The sequence below is a fragment of the Dysidea avara genome, chromosome 3 (assembly GCF_963678975.1).
Source record: "Dysidea avara chromosome 3, odDysAvar1.4, whole genome shotgun sequence".
In the NCBI taxonomy this organism is placed as follows: Eukaryota; Metazoa; Porifera; class Demospongiae; order Dictyoceratida; family Dysideidae; genus Dysidea; species Dysidea avara.
In genome coordinates, this window is record NC_089274.1 from 2,585,504 (window position 1) to 2,602,967 (window position 17,464).

Here is a 17,464-nt window from a genome sequence, read left to right on the forward strand (position 1 = left end):
GGTATGTATAATACTAGCAAGAGTTCATAATATCTTCTAATATTATGAACTCTTGATACTATATAAAGGGGCTAGCTTACTTATGGATCATCATGGGGTTTAACAAGACAATGAGTATGATTTCCAAATGGCTCAGATCACGTAGTGATTGCATGCTATTTGGGATTATATGAAGAAGGTGAAGTCGAGCATATCAATGGTGTTAGGCCTAGTTCCCTAGAGATTACAGCTAGTTGGTCGTTAAATAGAAACAGGATACGTAGCACGTGCGCTGTGCGCATGCGCAGAGAATCCTTATAAAAATTGCCATGCTTTCACACCTCTGGCCTTTTGATAGTGAGCCAAGTGTAAGTGAGAATTGGGCATGGGTGGGTGGGACCATTGATATGCTCGACTTCACCTTCTTCATATAATCCCAAATAGCATGCAATCACTACGTGATCTGAGCCATTTGGAAATTATATTTCAGAAGGCTCAGTCTCACATATCAATGGTGTTGTTTGTAGCTCAACACATGGTGAAGTCGAGACAAGACATGCATACATATGCATGACACAGCATAATTGCACTTAATACATATGTTAGGTCTCACTGTTTCCAGATGCTATAACAGTTCGACCATATAGTGGATCATGAGAAGGTCGGTAGTAGAACCGCCTGAACACTGACTCAGCACTCCAGTCAGCAGCCCTCAGGATGTCACTGGTCGTCACTCCAGAATCTGCAGCAGCTGATGCTGAGGCACTCCTTGTTGAGTGTGCTGTAAAAATACTAACATCAATACCAGATAACTTAAGCACCTCTTTTAACCACCGGGCAATGGTGCAAGAAGCAACCGGCTTGTGAGGCTTGATGATGGCCACAAACAACTTAGCAGAGTCCTTCCTTAGTGAGGATGTGACTGCTAGATACTGTCGTAGAGTTGCCACAGGACAAAGTTCTGTATTGTCTGGAAAACTGGCAAAAAAGTAATCAGTAAGTGGCTTATTCTGCCTGGATTGCTTGGCTAAAGAAGAAGGCTGGAAAATGACACCCTCAGGCTTGAAGTGACAATGGCTTACACATAGTGAAGCCAGATCAGCAGACCTAGATGGTCTGGCCAAAGACATCAGCATCACTAGCTTAAAAGTCAGTAGCTTTAGTGGGAGGGACTTTGTACACCCCCACTGTAGCATCTGATTTAGAATTACCTGGACATCCCAGGTGGCTGTATAGCGAGGAAGAGGAGGTCTGGCATGGAAAGGACCCTAGCAATTAATGGATGCTTACCCACATCCATGTCATCCACTCTGTCATGTACACTGGATATAGCAGACGTATAGGCATTCAGGGAATTGGTCTGATAACCCTGTGAATGAAGGTCAGCCAAGAAATTGGCTACAGCTGAAACGGGATCCAAATTCCGTTCAGAACACCAGCCCAACCACTTCTTGAAGTGGGAGTCATAGGCTGTGGATGTCTTACTTCTCCAGGACTTGAGGAGGAGCTCCTTAGCTGCTTCCGAAAGGTCTCCACTTCCAAACTTCTGCCGGAGACAGGCCATATGGCTAGTTGGGGTATCAGATCCATTCTGGTTGCACTGGCTGTCCACTGAAAGAGGCTCATTGAGCGTGGGAGCTGCCGAGGATAGTCGTACAGCATTCCCAGTAGGACAGGGTACCAGGGTTGGCCCTTCCACACAGGAGCCACTAGGATTAACACAGCTTGTTGGCTCTTCACTTGTGACAGGACTCTCCCTATTAGGCACCATGGAGGGTTCGCATACCCCTTGATGCAACCCCAGTCCTGGCTGAAAGCATCCGTTGCCTCGGCCAGTGGGTCCGGTCTCCAGCTGAAGAAACGAGACAGTTGTGTAGACAGACGAGTTGCAAACAGGTCCACCTCCAGTGGTCCCCATTTCTTGTTCACCTGCTGGAACACATTGGTATGCAGTTTCCAATCTGTCCTGTCTGACATGGACCTGGACTCTGCATCTGCCACAACGTTCACCGTCCCCGGTATGTACTCTGCAGTCAGCACAATGTCCTTGGACAGGGCCCACAGCCAGAGGGCTTTGGCCAGGTCTGTGAGTAGGGGTGACACTGTGCCCCCCATGTTGTTGATATAGGCCACTGCAGTCTGGTTGTCCAGCTGCAAAAGAACTGTCACACCTGACTGATCCTTCAGGAAGGTCTTTGCCGCCAGGGTTGCTGCCAGCAACTCCAGACAATTGATGTGCATCCCCTGCTCGGAGTGGCTCCAAGGACCCCCTGTTCTGGAGCCATTGCAGACCACTCCCCATCCCATCAGAGAGGCATCTGAGGTGATGGTCACAGTCTGTTGTTTGTGGAGGAGGGCCTTGCCATTCCATTGAGCAAGTTGCTCCTGCCACCAGGTCAGCTCCCCCTGGGCTGGAGCTGACAGGGACAGCAGCGTGTTGTAGTTCTGGTTGCTTTGGGACAGGGCTTTCTGAAGATCTCCCTGAAGTGATCGGTAAAACAGTGGTGCAGGGAGGACTGCCTGCGCCGCAGCATGCAGCTTCCCTATCAGTTGAGCTAGCTGTCGTGCTGTCACCTGTGAGCTCTTGAGAAGCTGGCTCACCTCTATCCTGATGTGGTGGAGTTTCTGTCCTGGCAGGCTCAGGTGTAGTGAGGTGGAGTCCACCTGGAGACCCAGGAACTCGATCCTCTGGGTCGGGGTGGTGATTGATTTGGGTACATTGATGATGAACCCCAGGCCTGTCAACAGATGCATCAGTGCTTCCAGATGGCCCTCCACCAGGGAAGGGGATTCCCCTAGAATCAGTATGTCGTCTATATAGACTATCATACGCACACCCATACCCCGGAGGAGGATGGTGACGGGCTTCATCACTTTGGTGAATGCCCATGGGGCACACGACAGGCCGAATGGTAGGCATGTAAACTGATAATGTTCCTGCCTCACTGTAAACCTCAGGAAAGGTTGGTGATCTGCATGTATCGGTATGGTGAAGTAGGCATCTTTTAGGTCCACCTTCACCATCCAGTCGTTCAGCCTCAGTAGCTCCTTGAGAGTTCCCATGCCCTCCATCTTGAAGTGCTGGGGCTCTACCCATTCGTTCAACCTCTTAAGGTTGATGACTGGCCTCATTTGACCTCCTTTCTTGGGGACAAGGAAGAGGTTCGAGTGAAACCCTTTTTTGCAGGTGGCAATCCTGCACTGGCACTATGGCACCCTTCTCTAAGAGTGCCTTTACCTCCTCTTGAATTAGGGAGCTTTGCTCTTTTGAGGATATAGGAGGGTTTGGTTGACACTCCTGAACAGGCTGACTTATGAAGGGGATTTGGAAGCCCTTTACTGCTTCCAGAACCCACTTGTCTGTAGTTAACACTTTCCAATTGTCTTGGAAGTGTGCCAACCTCATGGCCACTGGGGTGGACAGCTGTGCTGTCTGTGGCTTCATAAAACCCTGCTGAGTCAGGTGCACAATGATATGGTTGACACTTTCTTTTGTTGATAAAAGAGTGTGTGCATGAGGTTCTAGTTACTTGCTGGTTGTCCTTTGGCTTGATCCTCCTCGGCCCTTGCCACCCCTGGGATAGGGTTGGTGACGACGCTGCACCTTGTAGGAATACTTGCTCCCTCGTTGCGTCGGGTACGAGGGAGCCTTGGAAAAACCCTGCGACTTTGGCGGGTTAGCTGGCAGACGAGAGTTTCTAAGAGTCTGCATCTGCTTGATATGGGCTGCAGCATTCTCCGGGAAGGAAGGTCCAAACAATGTAGTAGTTGCCGACGAGAACAGTTCATTCGACTCTGTGGCAAAGGACACCAAGTCTCGGTTGTACTCACTGAGTACGCCCAATCTCCTCTGGGAGGTACATCGTGAGGATGCATTTCCCAGAAATGACAGTGCTGCCCCTCACTGCCTGCTCAACATCCTCAAAGTTCAGCACCGAGCCTGAGTTGATGCTTTCTAGCATCCCTGTCAGGGGCCCAACAGCATCCAGGAAGTGTGCCTGGATCTCTGATAGCTGGCTATCCGAGGATCTTACACTCTTTGAGCAATCCTCCTTCATGGACTTGTCCAGCCATGGGGCAGTGGTGAAAGTAGTGTCTGGCACGATAAATTCGGACCTGAGCTTCCTCCTTGTGACATTAGTCATAGGGGTGAACGCCTGACGGAGAAAATCTTCAGTCGGCTGGCTAACGGTAGTTAAGGCGACTTTGTCGCTCTTTACCGGCTGCTCCCTGCTGTCGCGGCCATCGCCGTCGACAGGCTCGAGAGAATCCTCATCCCGCTGTTCGTCCTCTAGTTCCATCCGCTCTGCCCATGACAGAATGGGGACGACCTCATCAGAGTTACCTGACTGCGTAACACTTTGTGTTCGCGAGGTACTTTGTACCGAGCCAGGATCTTGATCCCTGAATAGCTGTGCCGTTCTCTGGGGAGTAGTTCGTTTCAGTTCGTCAACATCCTTCGTGACGTCTGACAGCTGCCCCTCCAGTCGCTGGAGAGACTCCTGGATAGCCGCGAACGCAGATGCAGTGTCATCAGACATCCATGTAGACTCGAAAGACGAGACGAAAATCACACAACAACCAACACTAGCGAGCTAGAAAAAAGGCCAGAGGTGTGAAAGCATGGCAATTTTTATAAGGATTCTCTGCGCATGCGCACAGCGCACGTGCTACGTATCCTGTTTCTATTTAACGACCAACTAGCTGTAATCTCTAGGGAACTAGGCCTAACACCATTGATATGTGAGACTGAGCCTTCTGAAATATAATTATGATATTCCACTATCACTTTGTTCTATATATACACTAATAAGCAAGATGGTATGGTATGTGAGGATATGGTTGATAATTCAAATCCACAATCAATAGTGTGAATAGACCTAATAGAAAACTACAACCCACAATCAGTAACTATGGGAAGGTCTATATAAAGAATTGGTTGGTACGTTAATTCACTCTGGTCTTCCTTCAGAGCGAATAAATCTTTCGCCTTTTACTAAAGATTTCCGTGGAGGAGGACACATAATGAGTATGAAATGATTATTTTTTGCTTGCCCCTTAATTGGGGCCCAAAGGAAACTAAGTTAATATCTGTGTATGGGAAAGGTTAACATCATAGCTACAAATATTGGCGCTGGTTGTTATAGCATGTTCACGTTGAGCTGAACCCTGAAAAACAGTTAAAAATTAAAAGTGGATTTTTCTCAACAGAGTTAACATTTCTGCCAACCAGATGATTATTGGTAACAGCAAAGGTGTCAACAACAGACACGTACGGTTTGGCTCCTTGGCTCCATTACAAGTTTGGGAAAGAGCTCTAATGGACACTGTACTTGTATGGCTTCTCCATAGGAAATGTATTGTGAAAATTTTGATTGGTCGTAAATATTATGTCAAACATTTGAACAACAAGATTTTGAAATATTTTTAGCGGATCAAGCAGTACTGCAAATGAGCCAAATTTCAAGATCGTGTGTAATTACATCCATGAGTTATTAAATGTTTTTGAGGATTCAGCTCAACGCAAACATACTATAATTGCTGCAACAAGTGAAAATGATATTACTATATACTTTGTATGAGCAGAGGAGGTTGGACACGATATAAGCGCTTCTGAAATTTATTACTGTTAATTGCATATTTCTAATATTGTAAAGAGGAGTAAGTGATAGAAGAAATGTTTAGCAATATCTACACCACGTTACCTTGTGCTTCTTAAGATGAACAGCAAATTCTTATTGCAACGTGGGTGTGCGAGTTTCTAATTCTCTTTTCGATTCTCTGTGAGGCCAAGCTAGTGGCGTCCGCTCTTCTTTTTCAATACCCTGAGAGGCTTTGTTAGCATGCACATTGCTTTCTTTGACAATTATTGTGCTTAAATGCACGTACATAAGGCGTCCCTATAGTATTAATTACACACGGATTCCACCCAGCAAACACTTACACACGTGATTCCCGTAGATTTCAATAGCGATTTACGTGCCTAGAGTAGTGGGGTTGAATGGGGTTGACCCGGCTGAATAGACTAAACTTAAAGTGCACTCTCGAATGGTATTTGTGAAAACTTTTGTGGACACTTGGTTAAACTTTCAATACAAAATGTATGCGCTCACGTGTGCGTGTCCAACCTCCTGTTGTATGAGTAGCTAAGCTACTTGAAGTGGCTATAAGAAGTTGACTACTTGCTTCATCTATTGTCAACTCTATGAGACACTGATATCTAGTTCAATAGACAGTTTGCTGTAGTAACTGTGTCTTTCTGATAAAAGTGCTCTAAATTGTATGGCGCATTTCTTGGCTTTAGACTTTTCATGGCTCTTTCATCTCGGCGTATTGACACAAAGTGTTGTGTCTTTAAATGCTATAGTGAATACCACATACAGAACATGGAGCTTAATACCTTAGACAATTTGGCCCATACTTCAACCTCATGTACAAAGCACCATTTTAATTGTATTGACATGTGATCTGTCAGTGTTGGAATCAGCTTATTTGGTGTGAGGTATAAAATTAAACGCAAGCACTTGTGAATGTTTGTGTTGTGTGTCATGTTGGTCATAAACTAAACATCATCTTGTCAAGTTACACAAGGAAATAGGAAGTTTATTATTCTACTGAGCAGATAATCAATGAGATAGGATGATGTCTAGTAGACACGGTGCCCATGTCATAGCTACAATGTTTGCATGAGTAGTAACAGTTAAACTCATTCCTAATAATTGATGTTAACAAGTCTTTAAACATACTAGTGAAGAAATTTCAAATCCACAATTGATAACATTTAATGATTGTCCAATAGAAAACTGCAACCCACAATCAGTAACTGTAGAAAGATCTATATAAGAGGAATTGGTGGCCTGCAGTTACTCTGGTCTTCCTTCAGAGCGAATAAATCTTTCGCCTTTTACTAAAGATTTCCGTGGAGGAGGACACATAATGAGTATGAAATGATTATTTTTTGTTTACTCCTTAATTGGGGCCCCAAAACAACTGTATAGCATGTGTGATGTGTGGGAATGGGTGATGCTGGAGTTCTTGTTTCAATGCGATATTTAGTAGTTTGTTCAGTTTGTTGAAAGGTATCAATACAGTACTATTGTGGTTAAACATTAGGACTGCACCATAGAGCAGCAGTCAGACTCTCAAACTGATCACAAGGTGCATGCAAAGCTGAAATTTATCGATAGATAGTGGTTATTAATCCAGATCCAGAGAGTAACCAACCCACTGGAGTGGTGGAAAATACATCAATCATCATGTTCAATTTTATCCCGTCTTGCTAAAAAGTATTTGTCTATTTGCCTTTCAAGTTTAGCCTCTGAGTGCTTGTTTAGTGCAGCAGGTAACATATCTACAAAGAAAAGGAATGGCTTAAAGCCTGATAAACTAAACATGTTGACCTTCTTTGTACACAACCTCAAGTGACAGATCACACAAATATATATCACTGTAAATGACAGAAATATACCAAACACTTTTTATACTTGATTAAAGCACTGATTGTACATACAAGAGAAAACCATTGTACACTGAGATATAGTAGTACTTTAGCAAATTTCACTTGAATTTCAATAGGGCTGCAACTAATGTCCAATTTAGCATCCAGATATTTGGATGTCTTAATGAATGATAATATTTTGAATAGTGCAGAAGTGCTAGAGTTCAGCTACATATGAAATATATGTAAAATAAATGGTTAGCTGTCTTTATAATCAGTTTAGAATAGTAGAACAAGGTCATCTTGTAGAAACAAAGCTGGTCATCAAAGCCATTTCCACCACACACACTTGTAATAAATAATGGTAAATTTAGTATCCGGATAGCATAATTCTAATGAATGTCTGAATGAATCAAGCTATTTAACTTCCTCTTCTTGGCTACAGGGAGTACAGGCTCTCCCTGTGTAAGTTGTATAGTATCCATAGAATCTGTAGTACCTGATTGAGCAGCCTTTGCTTGCTCATTCTTGGAGGTTACATATACTGCTTCTTCTACCACTCAGCCGTTACCCCTTGACATTCCAACATCATCAGGCACATAGTCTGTAATAAACCCGGGATCCAAAAGGATGTTATGCTCATCAACTGCCTACAGAATGAATCTGAATGCTTGTCATCCAAATAATCTAGGACTTTGCAATGTCAGGGTTGTATCATCTTCACCAACATTGCAAACATCATCATCTAAAAATTTCAAAACCAGTAAAATTGCAGAAACAGATGCATCATATTGTGTAGCTCCTGTAGGGATCATGTTGACACTGGACCACATGTCAGTTGTAGCTGAATAAAATTCAATACTATTTATGTCATGAAGCACAGATTGCCTCGTATGTTCATAATTGTGAAAGAACTGTTTTTGTAAAATATTTCTTACCTAACAACTTGTACTGTGGATCAAATCGTCTCAGCAAGTTGGTACAACCTGGCTTTTCAACAGTGTATATAGACAACATATCTTTGCCAATGTAATACATTACAGCATCAGTCAGTCTACGCCATTTCCTGCTGTGTAAATTGTGTTACTGTGTTGCCTTGAGTGAATCTACGATTAATGGTTGGCCATGGAGGGCATCTTTCTTCTTGGCTTTCGGAGCAGTGGAGGAAGCAGCAGCGGCAGAAAGTCTTCAAAATTCGTTGTGCTTTTCCAGATGGTGCACTCGAAGATGAGAAATCAGTGTTTCCTCTGTGAGCAGCAACATTTTTTTTTTTACATTTTCGGTGTGAAGCCACTTCCCTTCTCACATAGGTATCGTCTTGGTATCCAAAGAAATTCCATATCACTGACTTAATTTTTTTTCTTTGCTAATAAGTCATCGCTATAATTGTTAGAAGAAGTATCGGTTGGACTGGTGTTGGCATTCTCATCATCTCTCTCGTCACCTTGTTTGTCGTCCATTTTCTAATTAACGAAAACGTGGTTTTTACGCATGCACAAAAAACCCGTTATTTCAAAAATGCCATACCTTTGACCCAGTTTGTATAAAATACCATAAATAACTATATATTTCCTGTTATATTGCCCAGCACTATAATTTAGGTCCTAAATATATATTACTATGCTCAATTTTTAACTGCTAGAAAATAGACATTTAAATCTCTTAGAGAATACAATAAGTTTAGTAATGTATATGAAGCACACGCACACACACACACACACACACACACACACACACACACACACACACACACACACACACACACACACACACACACACACACACACACACACACACACACACACACACACACACACACACACACACACACACACACACACACACACACCGATGGTCTTTATACATCAGTATACTGTAAGTTATTAAGTTATTATTATTATTATTATTATTACTATACAATCATACAGTACGATAGTACTGTATAGTAGGGACCACAAAGGAGTAGGCATGGCCCACGAGATAATATCACCCGAAAACCAACCTCAATTTTCCCAGACAATGATAAAGCAGTATTGGTTAGGTAAAAGTAAGCCCAAAAATGCTTTCAGATCGACTCGAAACACTTTCAACAAGTTTCTACAGAATTTTAATTTTTTTTATTCAATAGAATTTTCTATTGACTGACTGAGTAACTGACTGACTGATAGTGTTGCACCAATATGAGATTTTTTGCGATAACCGATATTGAATAATGTTTTCAAGCCGATAAATGCAGCCGATCCGATATAGCACAGCATGTGTATTTTGTAGCAATTTTTACTAGAAATTTGATTGTAAAGGGCCAGTTTAATTAGCTTGTTTATAGTGGCAATATTGCTACAACAACAGCTGACAGTACACTGAAGTAATAACTAAATATAGGAAAATGTAACTCAATACATTTGTAAACATCATTTGGTGCACATGAGCATGTCTTTCTAAACAAATACATATACCGTAAAGTCGGGTTGTTAAGTGCATGTGCTTATAATTTTCAGAGAAAACTTTTTGTAAAAATCATACTATCTGTTAGGCGCATACGCCTAATGAATAATTATGGTGAGTGTAACACGGAATTACTACGTTGTAATAGAGTAGTTAATAGTTTGTACCGGTCGCCACGCCAGCATGTAAGGATATTTGACTAGATTTTCGGGTGAATTCCTTCGTGATGAATGAAATTATCACTATCCTGATGGCTGATTTGCTGTATACATAACGAAGAGAGACCTCAAGGGAGACGCAAGCACTTGAGGAGACATTAATTTTTCAGTACTTTCAGCTTTTCTTGCTGTTTCTTGCTGTGTGTAGCTCTATCGTTGCATTTAGCCATGTGCGCTTATCATCCATGGTTAATTACAAGTGCGCTTAACAACCTGACTTTACGGTATCTATATCTGCTGCTTTTTTCATTGTGATGCCGATCCGATACCGATATACAAAAAACACAGCTGATATATGGTTTTTCCGATAACCGATCCGATTATCGGTGCAACACTACTGACTGATGCCTTCAGACAAGCATAACTCGATAACGGCTAAGGTTACGGTCTTGATTTTTTCACTGTTCGACGTCACTTCGGCCTGACAGGTGCCTTTTGGCGTACCGCAGTACATACAATGCATTCTTCATGGACTTACCAGTGTCCTCTTTTGTGTCCCATTCATCTTTGCTGACAGCGAAAGGTGTCGATTTGGCGATAGCATGTGATGGCTTCCCTTCGTAACAGAAATCGTCCGTTTTTCATAGTGGCTATTTTGAAGTAGAGGTGCTTTTCAAACAGTTCTTGATTCGTACTGCTGTGTAACGGGTTGAACATAGCCGACAGTGAAGCGTAATGGATACTTCACTTTTCAGACGATAATTAATATAATTGGGGTGCTCGGCACGATTTCTTTCTATTGGTATGCGTGGATTGCAGAGGTACTTTACGAACAGTTCTTGATTCGAAATGCTGTGCAATGGGTCAGGGCCAGAGCCCACGGTCTGGCCAATCACTTTTCAGCTACTTGATTTTAGTGAAAAAGATCGAGATACTTTAATAGAGCAGTCATCAAAATATACTCTAATAGAACAGTCATCATGATACTCTAATAAAGCATCCAGTACTTATAGTCTAAGCCATGACATCTGTGTTGACTGTCTTAAAATACCCAGTGAGTCATCTGCATGGCACACTGCATTGAGCTAATTGATCATGCATGTCATGCATTAGCATGCAGTTATAAGACTAAACTTTCACGTTGAGAAATTTTTGTATACATCATGAAAACAAAATTAGTTAATAGTCAGATATGAAACTCAATTAATTGGTAATGTAGCACAAAATTACCATTGATGTTAACAAAAAGAAGAGACTTTGCATAGCCTCCAGATGCCATGTCAGAGTATCTATTTCAAAAGTTTCCCTGGGGGAGCATGCCCCCTGACCCCTCTAGCTTAGCATGCTGTGTGTACTTATAGCACATGCAGTTAAGTAACAAACCAAAGCAGATAATCTCTGATTTACATATTAGATCAATAAAAACTGAGTAGTGTGCATGACTATGACCTTCATTGCAGTCCATGGATGGCCGGACCACTCAAAATCTCTGGGCTCGAGCCCTACAATGGGTTGAACATAGCTGGCAACAAAGCGTAATGGATAGTTCACTTTTCAGACAATAAGGGGCTGGGCATTTCAGATGCAGTATGCGTGGGTTCACCAGTCATAATAAAATTATTTATAAAAAAAAGTTAACAAACAAGTACACGAAAAATGCACAGTAGGGATATAACATTTCTTATTGTTTTACTGTGATTTAATATCATGGACTACTCCAACTTGTTTCAGTACTTTTTATCGACGTGCTATGGTCCCTACTCTAGTTGAAAATTCCAAAATTTTTCGTGTACTTTTACAAGTATGTATTGATGATCTGCCAACAACTTGTGCTGGCAGACAGGAAATTACTTAATTACTAATTATAAATAAGAGTTAGCTAGACTTACTGTACATCACTGAGAAATTACTAAATTATAGCAGTTACAACAAAAATGATAGGTGCATGGAATGTCAGATGAGAAATTGCTTCGAAAATGTTGTTGCAAATAATTATAGATGGTGGTTTTGATAGTTGGTAGTGACTGGTCAAGATCAATGAACGGTAGTTTATTCCATAGCCTAGGTAATCTGTTAAAGTAAAAGTTTCTTGTGTAGTTGTTGTTGGTACGAATGTGGACAAGCTTGTTGGTGGAAGTTGATCTGGTATTGATGGTGCTGAAGGTCATGTAATGAAGTATATTGAAATGATCTGATTGCTGTTTTAGTGCTTTGATAAAGAATATGATGTGATAAAAGCCTAACATATACATTAGAGGCAGCAAATCCAACTTGAGCAGATGAGTCTTATAATCAGTGATTATGTCATAATCTCTTAAAATAGATTTGGTTGCTTGACTCTAAATCCTTTCCAGCATAACCGTATCTTTTCAGGAAGGGATTCCACAACTGAGAACAATAACTGAGCTGGGATCTGACAAGTGTAGTATAAAGAAGTGTTTGGTTCTTATAGAATGACAGCAACTTGAATGCACATCTTAGTAGTCCTAACCTTTAGAAGCTAAGTATTCATAATGGTTCCTCCAAGATAGATCGTCAGTCAATAGCAGGCCCAGATCACGATGTGAATGCAGTTGTGGGAGAGAGCGTTCATCAACTGAGTACGAGGTGGGAGTCTTGTTGTTGAAGCTTAAATGTATACATATAGTATAGCGGCGTAGCCCCCAAAATTGGCAATATTGTGCACTTTTTCATAAACCATGAAACTTTCCACACACATAGTACTCCTCACGACATGCATTTTTAGATATAGTGCCATCGCTAAGTTGACTTTTGGTGACGTTTATGGCCATTTTTGTACAGAAAATTGATCATTTTTGTCTTCAACTCCCTGAGGCAGTAATTAGCATGGTACCAAAGTAAAGATCTTTTTGATAGAAACAACTTGGTTTTTATTTGAAGTCAATAGGAGAATTCATAAGTTATGAGTATTTTATTAGCTGCAAAATTTGATCAATTTACTGTCCACAGGTAATTCACACCTCAAGGGCAGGTAAATTTATCAGATTTTACAGCTAGTAAAAAATGATCATAACTTTGTAATGAAATCACCTATTATTGGCTTCAAATAAAAACCAAGTTGTTTCTATCAGCAAGATCTTTTGTTTGGTACCATTTTTTAACACATTAATTAGTACCTCGGGGAGTTAAAGACAAAATTATCAATTTTCTGTACAAAAATGGCCGTAACGGTCACCAAAGGTCAACTCAGCGATGGCACTATATCTAAAAATACATATCATGAGGAGTACTATTTATGCGGAAAGTTTCATAGTTTTATGGAAAAGTACGTGATGTTTTGGCTGTGCTGCTATACTAATATGTTGATACCGAGCAAAAGATCACCATCAATGGTCCTGTCTAGTTGTAAGTGCAAATAGTCAGAGGATGATTTTGTAGAGTTTGGCATCGTCAGCAAACAGGAAAAGATACGAGAATTGTGTGATTGATGATATCAATATGTCGCTTATAGATCAGGAATAACAGTAGGCCAAGGATGCTATCTTGTGGTACACCCGACAGTACTGGTAAAAAGTCAGAAATAGAATTTGACACACTGGAAACGATTATCCAGATGATCGTTGAACCAGTTCCAAAGATTCCCCGTAATGCCATTGTGTGACAATTTAACTGGGAGTTTGTTGTGTGGCACACTGTCGAAGGCCTTACGAAAGTCTAGTTATATGGAATCAGTTTGATGGCCTTGAGATGTGGCTTGATAGATGTCATTTAGATATAGCAAAAGTTGTTGAGTGGTGGATCTGCCAGGCAGAAATCCAAACTGGCATGTAGTGATGTTATCAAGTACATGATTGATAATTCTATTGTAAACAAGAGATTCAAGGACTTTAGAGGTGTTGTACAGAAGGGAAATTGGTCTGTAGTTTTGCACAGATGATCATTCAGCTGATATGTATACCAGTACTATTAGGTTGACTTTCCATTCCTGAGGGATAGCACCTGTTGACAGGCTTAAATTGAATAGATGACAAAGTGGACGAGTGAGTGACGAGGCACAATGTTTCAAGATCTTGGGGCTTATTGTGTCGATTCCCGTAGCTTTATTAGGATCTAGGGCAGAATATACTTCATCTTCACTAAAGACTATTGTATTTATTCCACTAGGAAGAGGGGTTGTATTGGTATAATCGGCAGATAAGGAAGGTGGAGTGAAAACTGAGTAAAAGTATTGGTTAAAGAGATTTGCTCTTGAAGTGTTACTGCTGGCTGAGGTGTCACTGAAATAGACAGTGGGTGGAATAGTAGCAGATTTAGTAAAACTTTCTAATATGATGATAGATATCAGGATTTGATTAGTGGGAAAGTTAGTGATAAGGTCAGTTTTGTAGGTGGATTTAGCTGTAGCTACATTGGACTGGAATGACTCTTCAGCTTGGCTTAATCGTGTTGCATTACAATCAGAAGGCGAATGTTTGTAGGTTCTTCTAAGGGTATGTAAACATTTTAATTGGTGACGCAAATCCTTAGTAAACCACTTCGGATATTGTTTAGAATGGAACTGGAACTTGGGAATAGACAATGTCATGGCTTTGTAGATAACAGACATGATAATAGCCCAAGTAGTTTTGACATGAGAAAAATACAGACAGTTTAAGATAACAGAGTTACAAATGTAGAGATTTGTTCTGGGAAAGTCTGCTTTGGAATAGTCATGTACATGTTGAGTTACATTTTTTTATAGCTGTGATCTGACATGAGATAATTCAGACGTGATGGGGAAATGGTCAGACAATATTTGTACGTTGTCATTAAATACTATCAATTAGATCTTCATTGTTTGTTAGAACTAGATCTAGAGTATTAACCATAAATATGAGTAGAGCAGGTTATGAGCTGTAGCAGAAAACAGATATCACAGAATGCATTAGCAACTGCAGAATTTCCACAGAGAGTATCCCAGTTAATTTCAAGCAGGTTAAAGCTGCCTAACAGTATAATGTTACAGGATGGTGGAAACTGGGACAAGTGGCTTGAGAGGGACTGGATTTGCAATAGAGTAGGATTGGGAGGCAAGTACACAACACATATAATAGTTGTTTGTGAAAGTTCTACTTTAACACTTAGCATCTCGATGTTGGTTGGGGAGCAGAGGATTTTGCTGATAACATTGTCTTGAACTGCAAGAAGAACTCCCCCACCCCTAGAGCCATGATCATTACGATATATTCTGTAGTTAGTGGGTAAAATTTCATTATCAAAAATGTTATTAGAAAGCCAAGTCGCAGTAATTGCTACAATGCTAAAATTATGGGAATAAATGAAGGTTTGGAATTGATACTTCTTATGTTTATATAATAGCAGTTAAGTAGTCATTGATCTGATGGCTGATTAGTAGATGTCATTTGGGGAAGTGGAGGATTGTAGTCAGAGCGCTGCAATTCAGAATTTCGAAATTGACCATAAAGTTTATTGAAAATACATTTGTTTCGAAGTTTGACTCTTTTTTTGTCAAAGCCTAGTTGCATCAATCTCCATCTCTCTTTGAGTAGTGCATTTTCAGTTTTCTTTTCTTCAGGTGATAGGTCAGGTTTGATTCTAATTGGAGCTTGAAATAAAGAAATTTTGGTTAAAGCCAAGGTGGCTTTAGTGGGGACCGTAGAAACTTTTTAAGAACCGGTCTAGGACGTGGAGCATCAGATCTGTATTTACCCTAAAGTAATCTTTGACTGAGCTGGCCTGGATTGTGAGATCAACTTTGGTGAATCCATTAGATATGGATTGTAAGTCGTTTTCCAGGCAATTGGATTTTGGGTGGGCTTTCTTTGATGCCATACATGACAATATTGTATTGTTATCCTCATATTTGGTGACTGGAATTGTTGGTTTATTGCTAGCGGTGGTGAGAACAGGCTTAGGTTGACAGATTGTCAGGTATTGAAACAGGTGCAGAAGTAGGCTCCAATGACTTGACTGAGTTCTGGAGAGCCATGATGGTTTCAGTGAGTGAAGCAATTGTGACTTTCAGATCTAAGATGGTTGTGGCATGTTTTGTAAATTGACAGTGTGGGTAGTAAAATGGATCAGGGGAATTTTGTAAACTGGTAAACACGGACTTGGGAAGACCTGCATAACCTCTGTGCAACCAGGAGTTGCACTGGCCCCTCGCAAAAAATTGCATCATGACCTTCTTACTCTTAGTTGAGTCTTGTATCACTTCCAAACAAATAGGACACATACACCCACCTTTCTTCTTGGCTGAGACAAGTTTTGGGGTGAGTCACCTGGTCTGTTACGCTTCAGACTAGACGTACACTGTAGTGTCCATGCTGTCTGTGTCTTTGGTAGCCGACATTTTGCTGCCTCAGTCTAAATACAGAACACCACAAAGAAAAATGAACATGAAACCACAGTGACTAACCTTAAGTGGTTCTGTTATCAATAATATGTCACAGTATAACAGTGTTTCACTGTAGTGGCGGAAAGAACAAGAGGAAACAGTCCTGAGCAAAAACAGCATAAACATTTCCCATGTGTGTATGTGTGTACTGTTCAATACTGTAATGGTGTTTAAGGTTACGGTATAGTCACGGGCAATCATTCTAAATTTTGAATGCCTATCGATACTTTTTGAGAAGCCCATAAAATCAGTCTAGCAGCGTGAAAAGTTTTAAATGAAGATGAAGCCCTTCATATTTAATGTTTTTATGTAGCTACAGTGTAGTTTGAGGCAGGTGGAACACTACAATTTGTTGTAATAAGACAAGTAAGCCAGCCCGTACATCGCTCAGCTCCAGCTCTCACTACCATGTTTTTCCGCCGCCAAATACAGCAAAAGCTGTAGGCTCTATTGGTTTTTCTGGGGCATAGTGATACTGTATATTAAATTTGTTAGGTCCTGTGGAAGCGTTTTTGGCGTGTTTCTCCCAAGTGACTTGGATACAAGCCTTCAAAGAGCTTGTTTCACCCGAAAAAACTACTAAAAGTTCAATAAAACGTCTATACTACCAGTAACTTAAAAAATCGCTTCCACAGGACCTAGATATTTTAGTTGTTTAGCCACTTGTGTTGAAATTATAAGGATTCAGTAATCTGTTAGTCTGGTTTTTGGCAGCGCGTTTTTATAAAACATCGCTCTATTGTGGACCACACACCCAAGAACAGTTGTTGTTCTGTAGTAAAAACAAACAAGCACAATTAGTTGTATTACTAACACAACACAGTTGTTCAAATTATTTATCCCTGCTTGGTTTAAAGCAGGTTTTGTAATTTGTTCCGCCCACGCATTTTAAACTATTCCGTAACCTTAACTGTTTATTGTGTTGTTACAGAGTCATGATCCATTTGCTGACACTCGTCGCAAGAGGATAGCAGATCGGCTGGATGACTATCACAAGAGGCAACACAGACACATGTTGATATCCCCAGCTAGAAATGATCCTTTTGCTGAAGGTAATATCATTTCTTATGTATTTAACTACCCCAT

The 17,464-nt window shown here is 40.9% G+C and overlaps 1 protein-coding gene and 2 non-coding genes across 3 annotated transcripts in view; all 3 read left to right on the forward strand.

Moving 5' to 3' along the window:
• Positions 1-17,464, forward strand: part of LOC136248869 (splicing factor 3B subunit 1-like) — a 55,436-nt gene that overhangs the window by 3,247 nt on the left and 34,725 nt on the right. Inside the window, exon 6 of the mRNA XM_066040691.1 lies at positions 17,310-17,430. Coding sequence (XP_065896763.1) covers positions 17,310-17,430 — 121 coding nt within the window. The remainder of the gene's footprint in view (positions 1-17,309; positions 17,431-17,464) is intronic.
• LOC136251955 (U5 spliceosomal RNA) lies at positions 4,932-5,049 on the forward strand. Its single transcript, XR_010699295.1, has one exon. It is a non-coding gene; the product is annotated as a U5 spliceosomal RNA (small nuclear RNA).
• On the forward strand, positions 6,843-6,960 carry LOC136251956 (U5 spliceosomal RNA). The gene has a single exon (XR_010699296.1). It is a non-coding gene; the product is annotated as a U5 spliceosomal RNA (small nuclear RNA).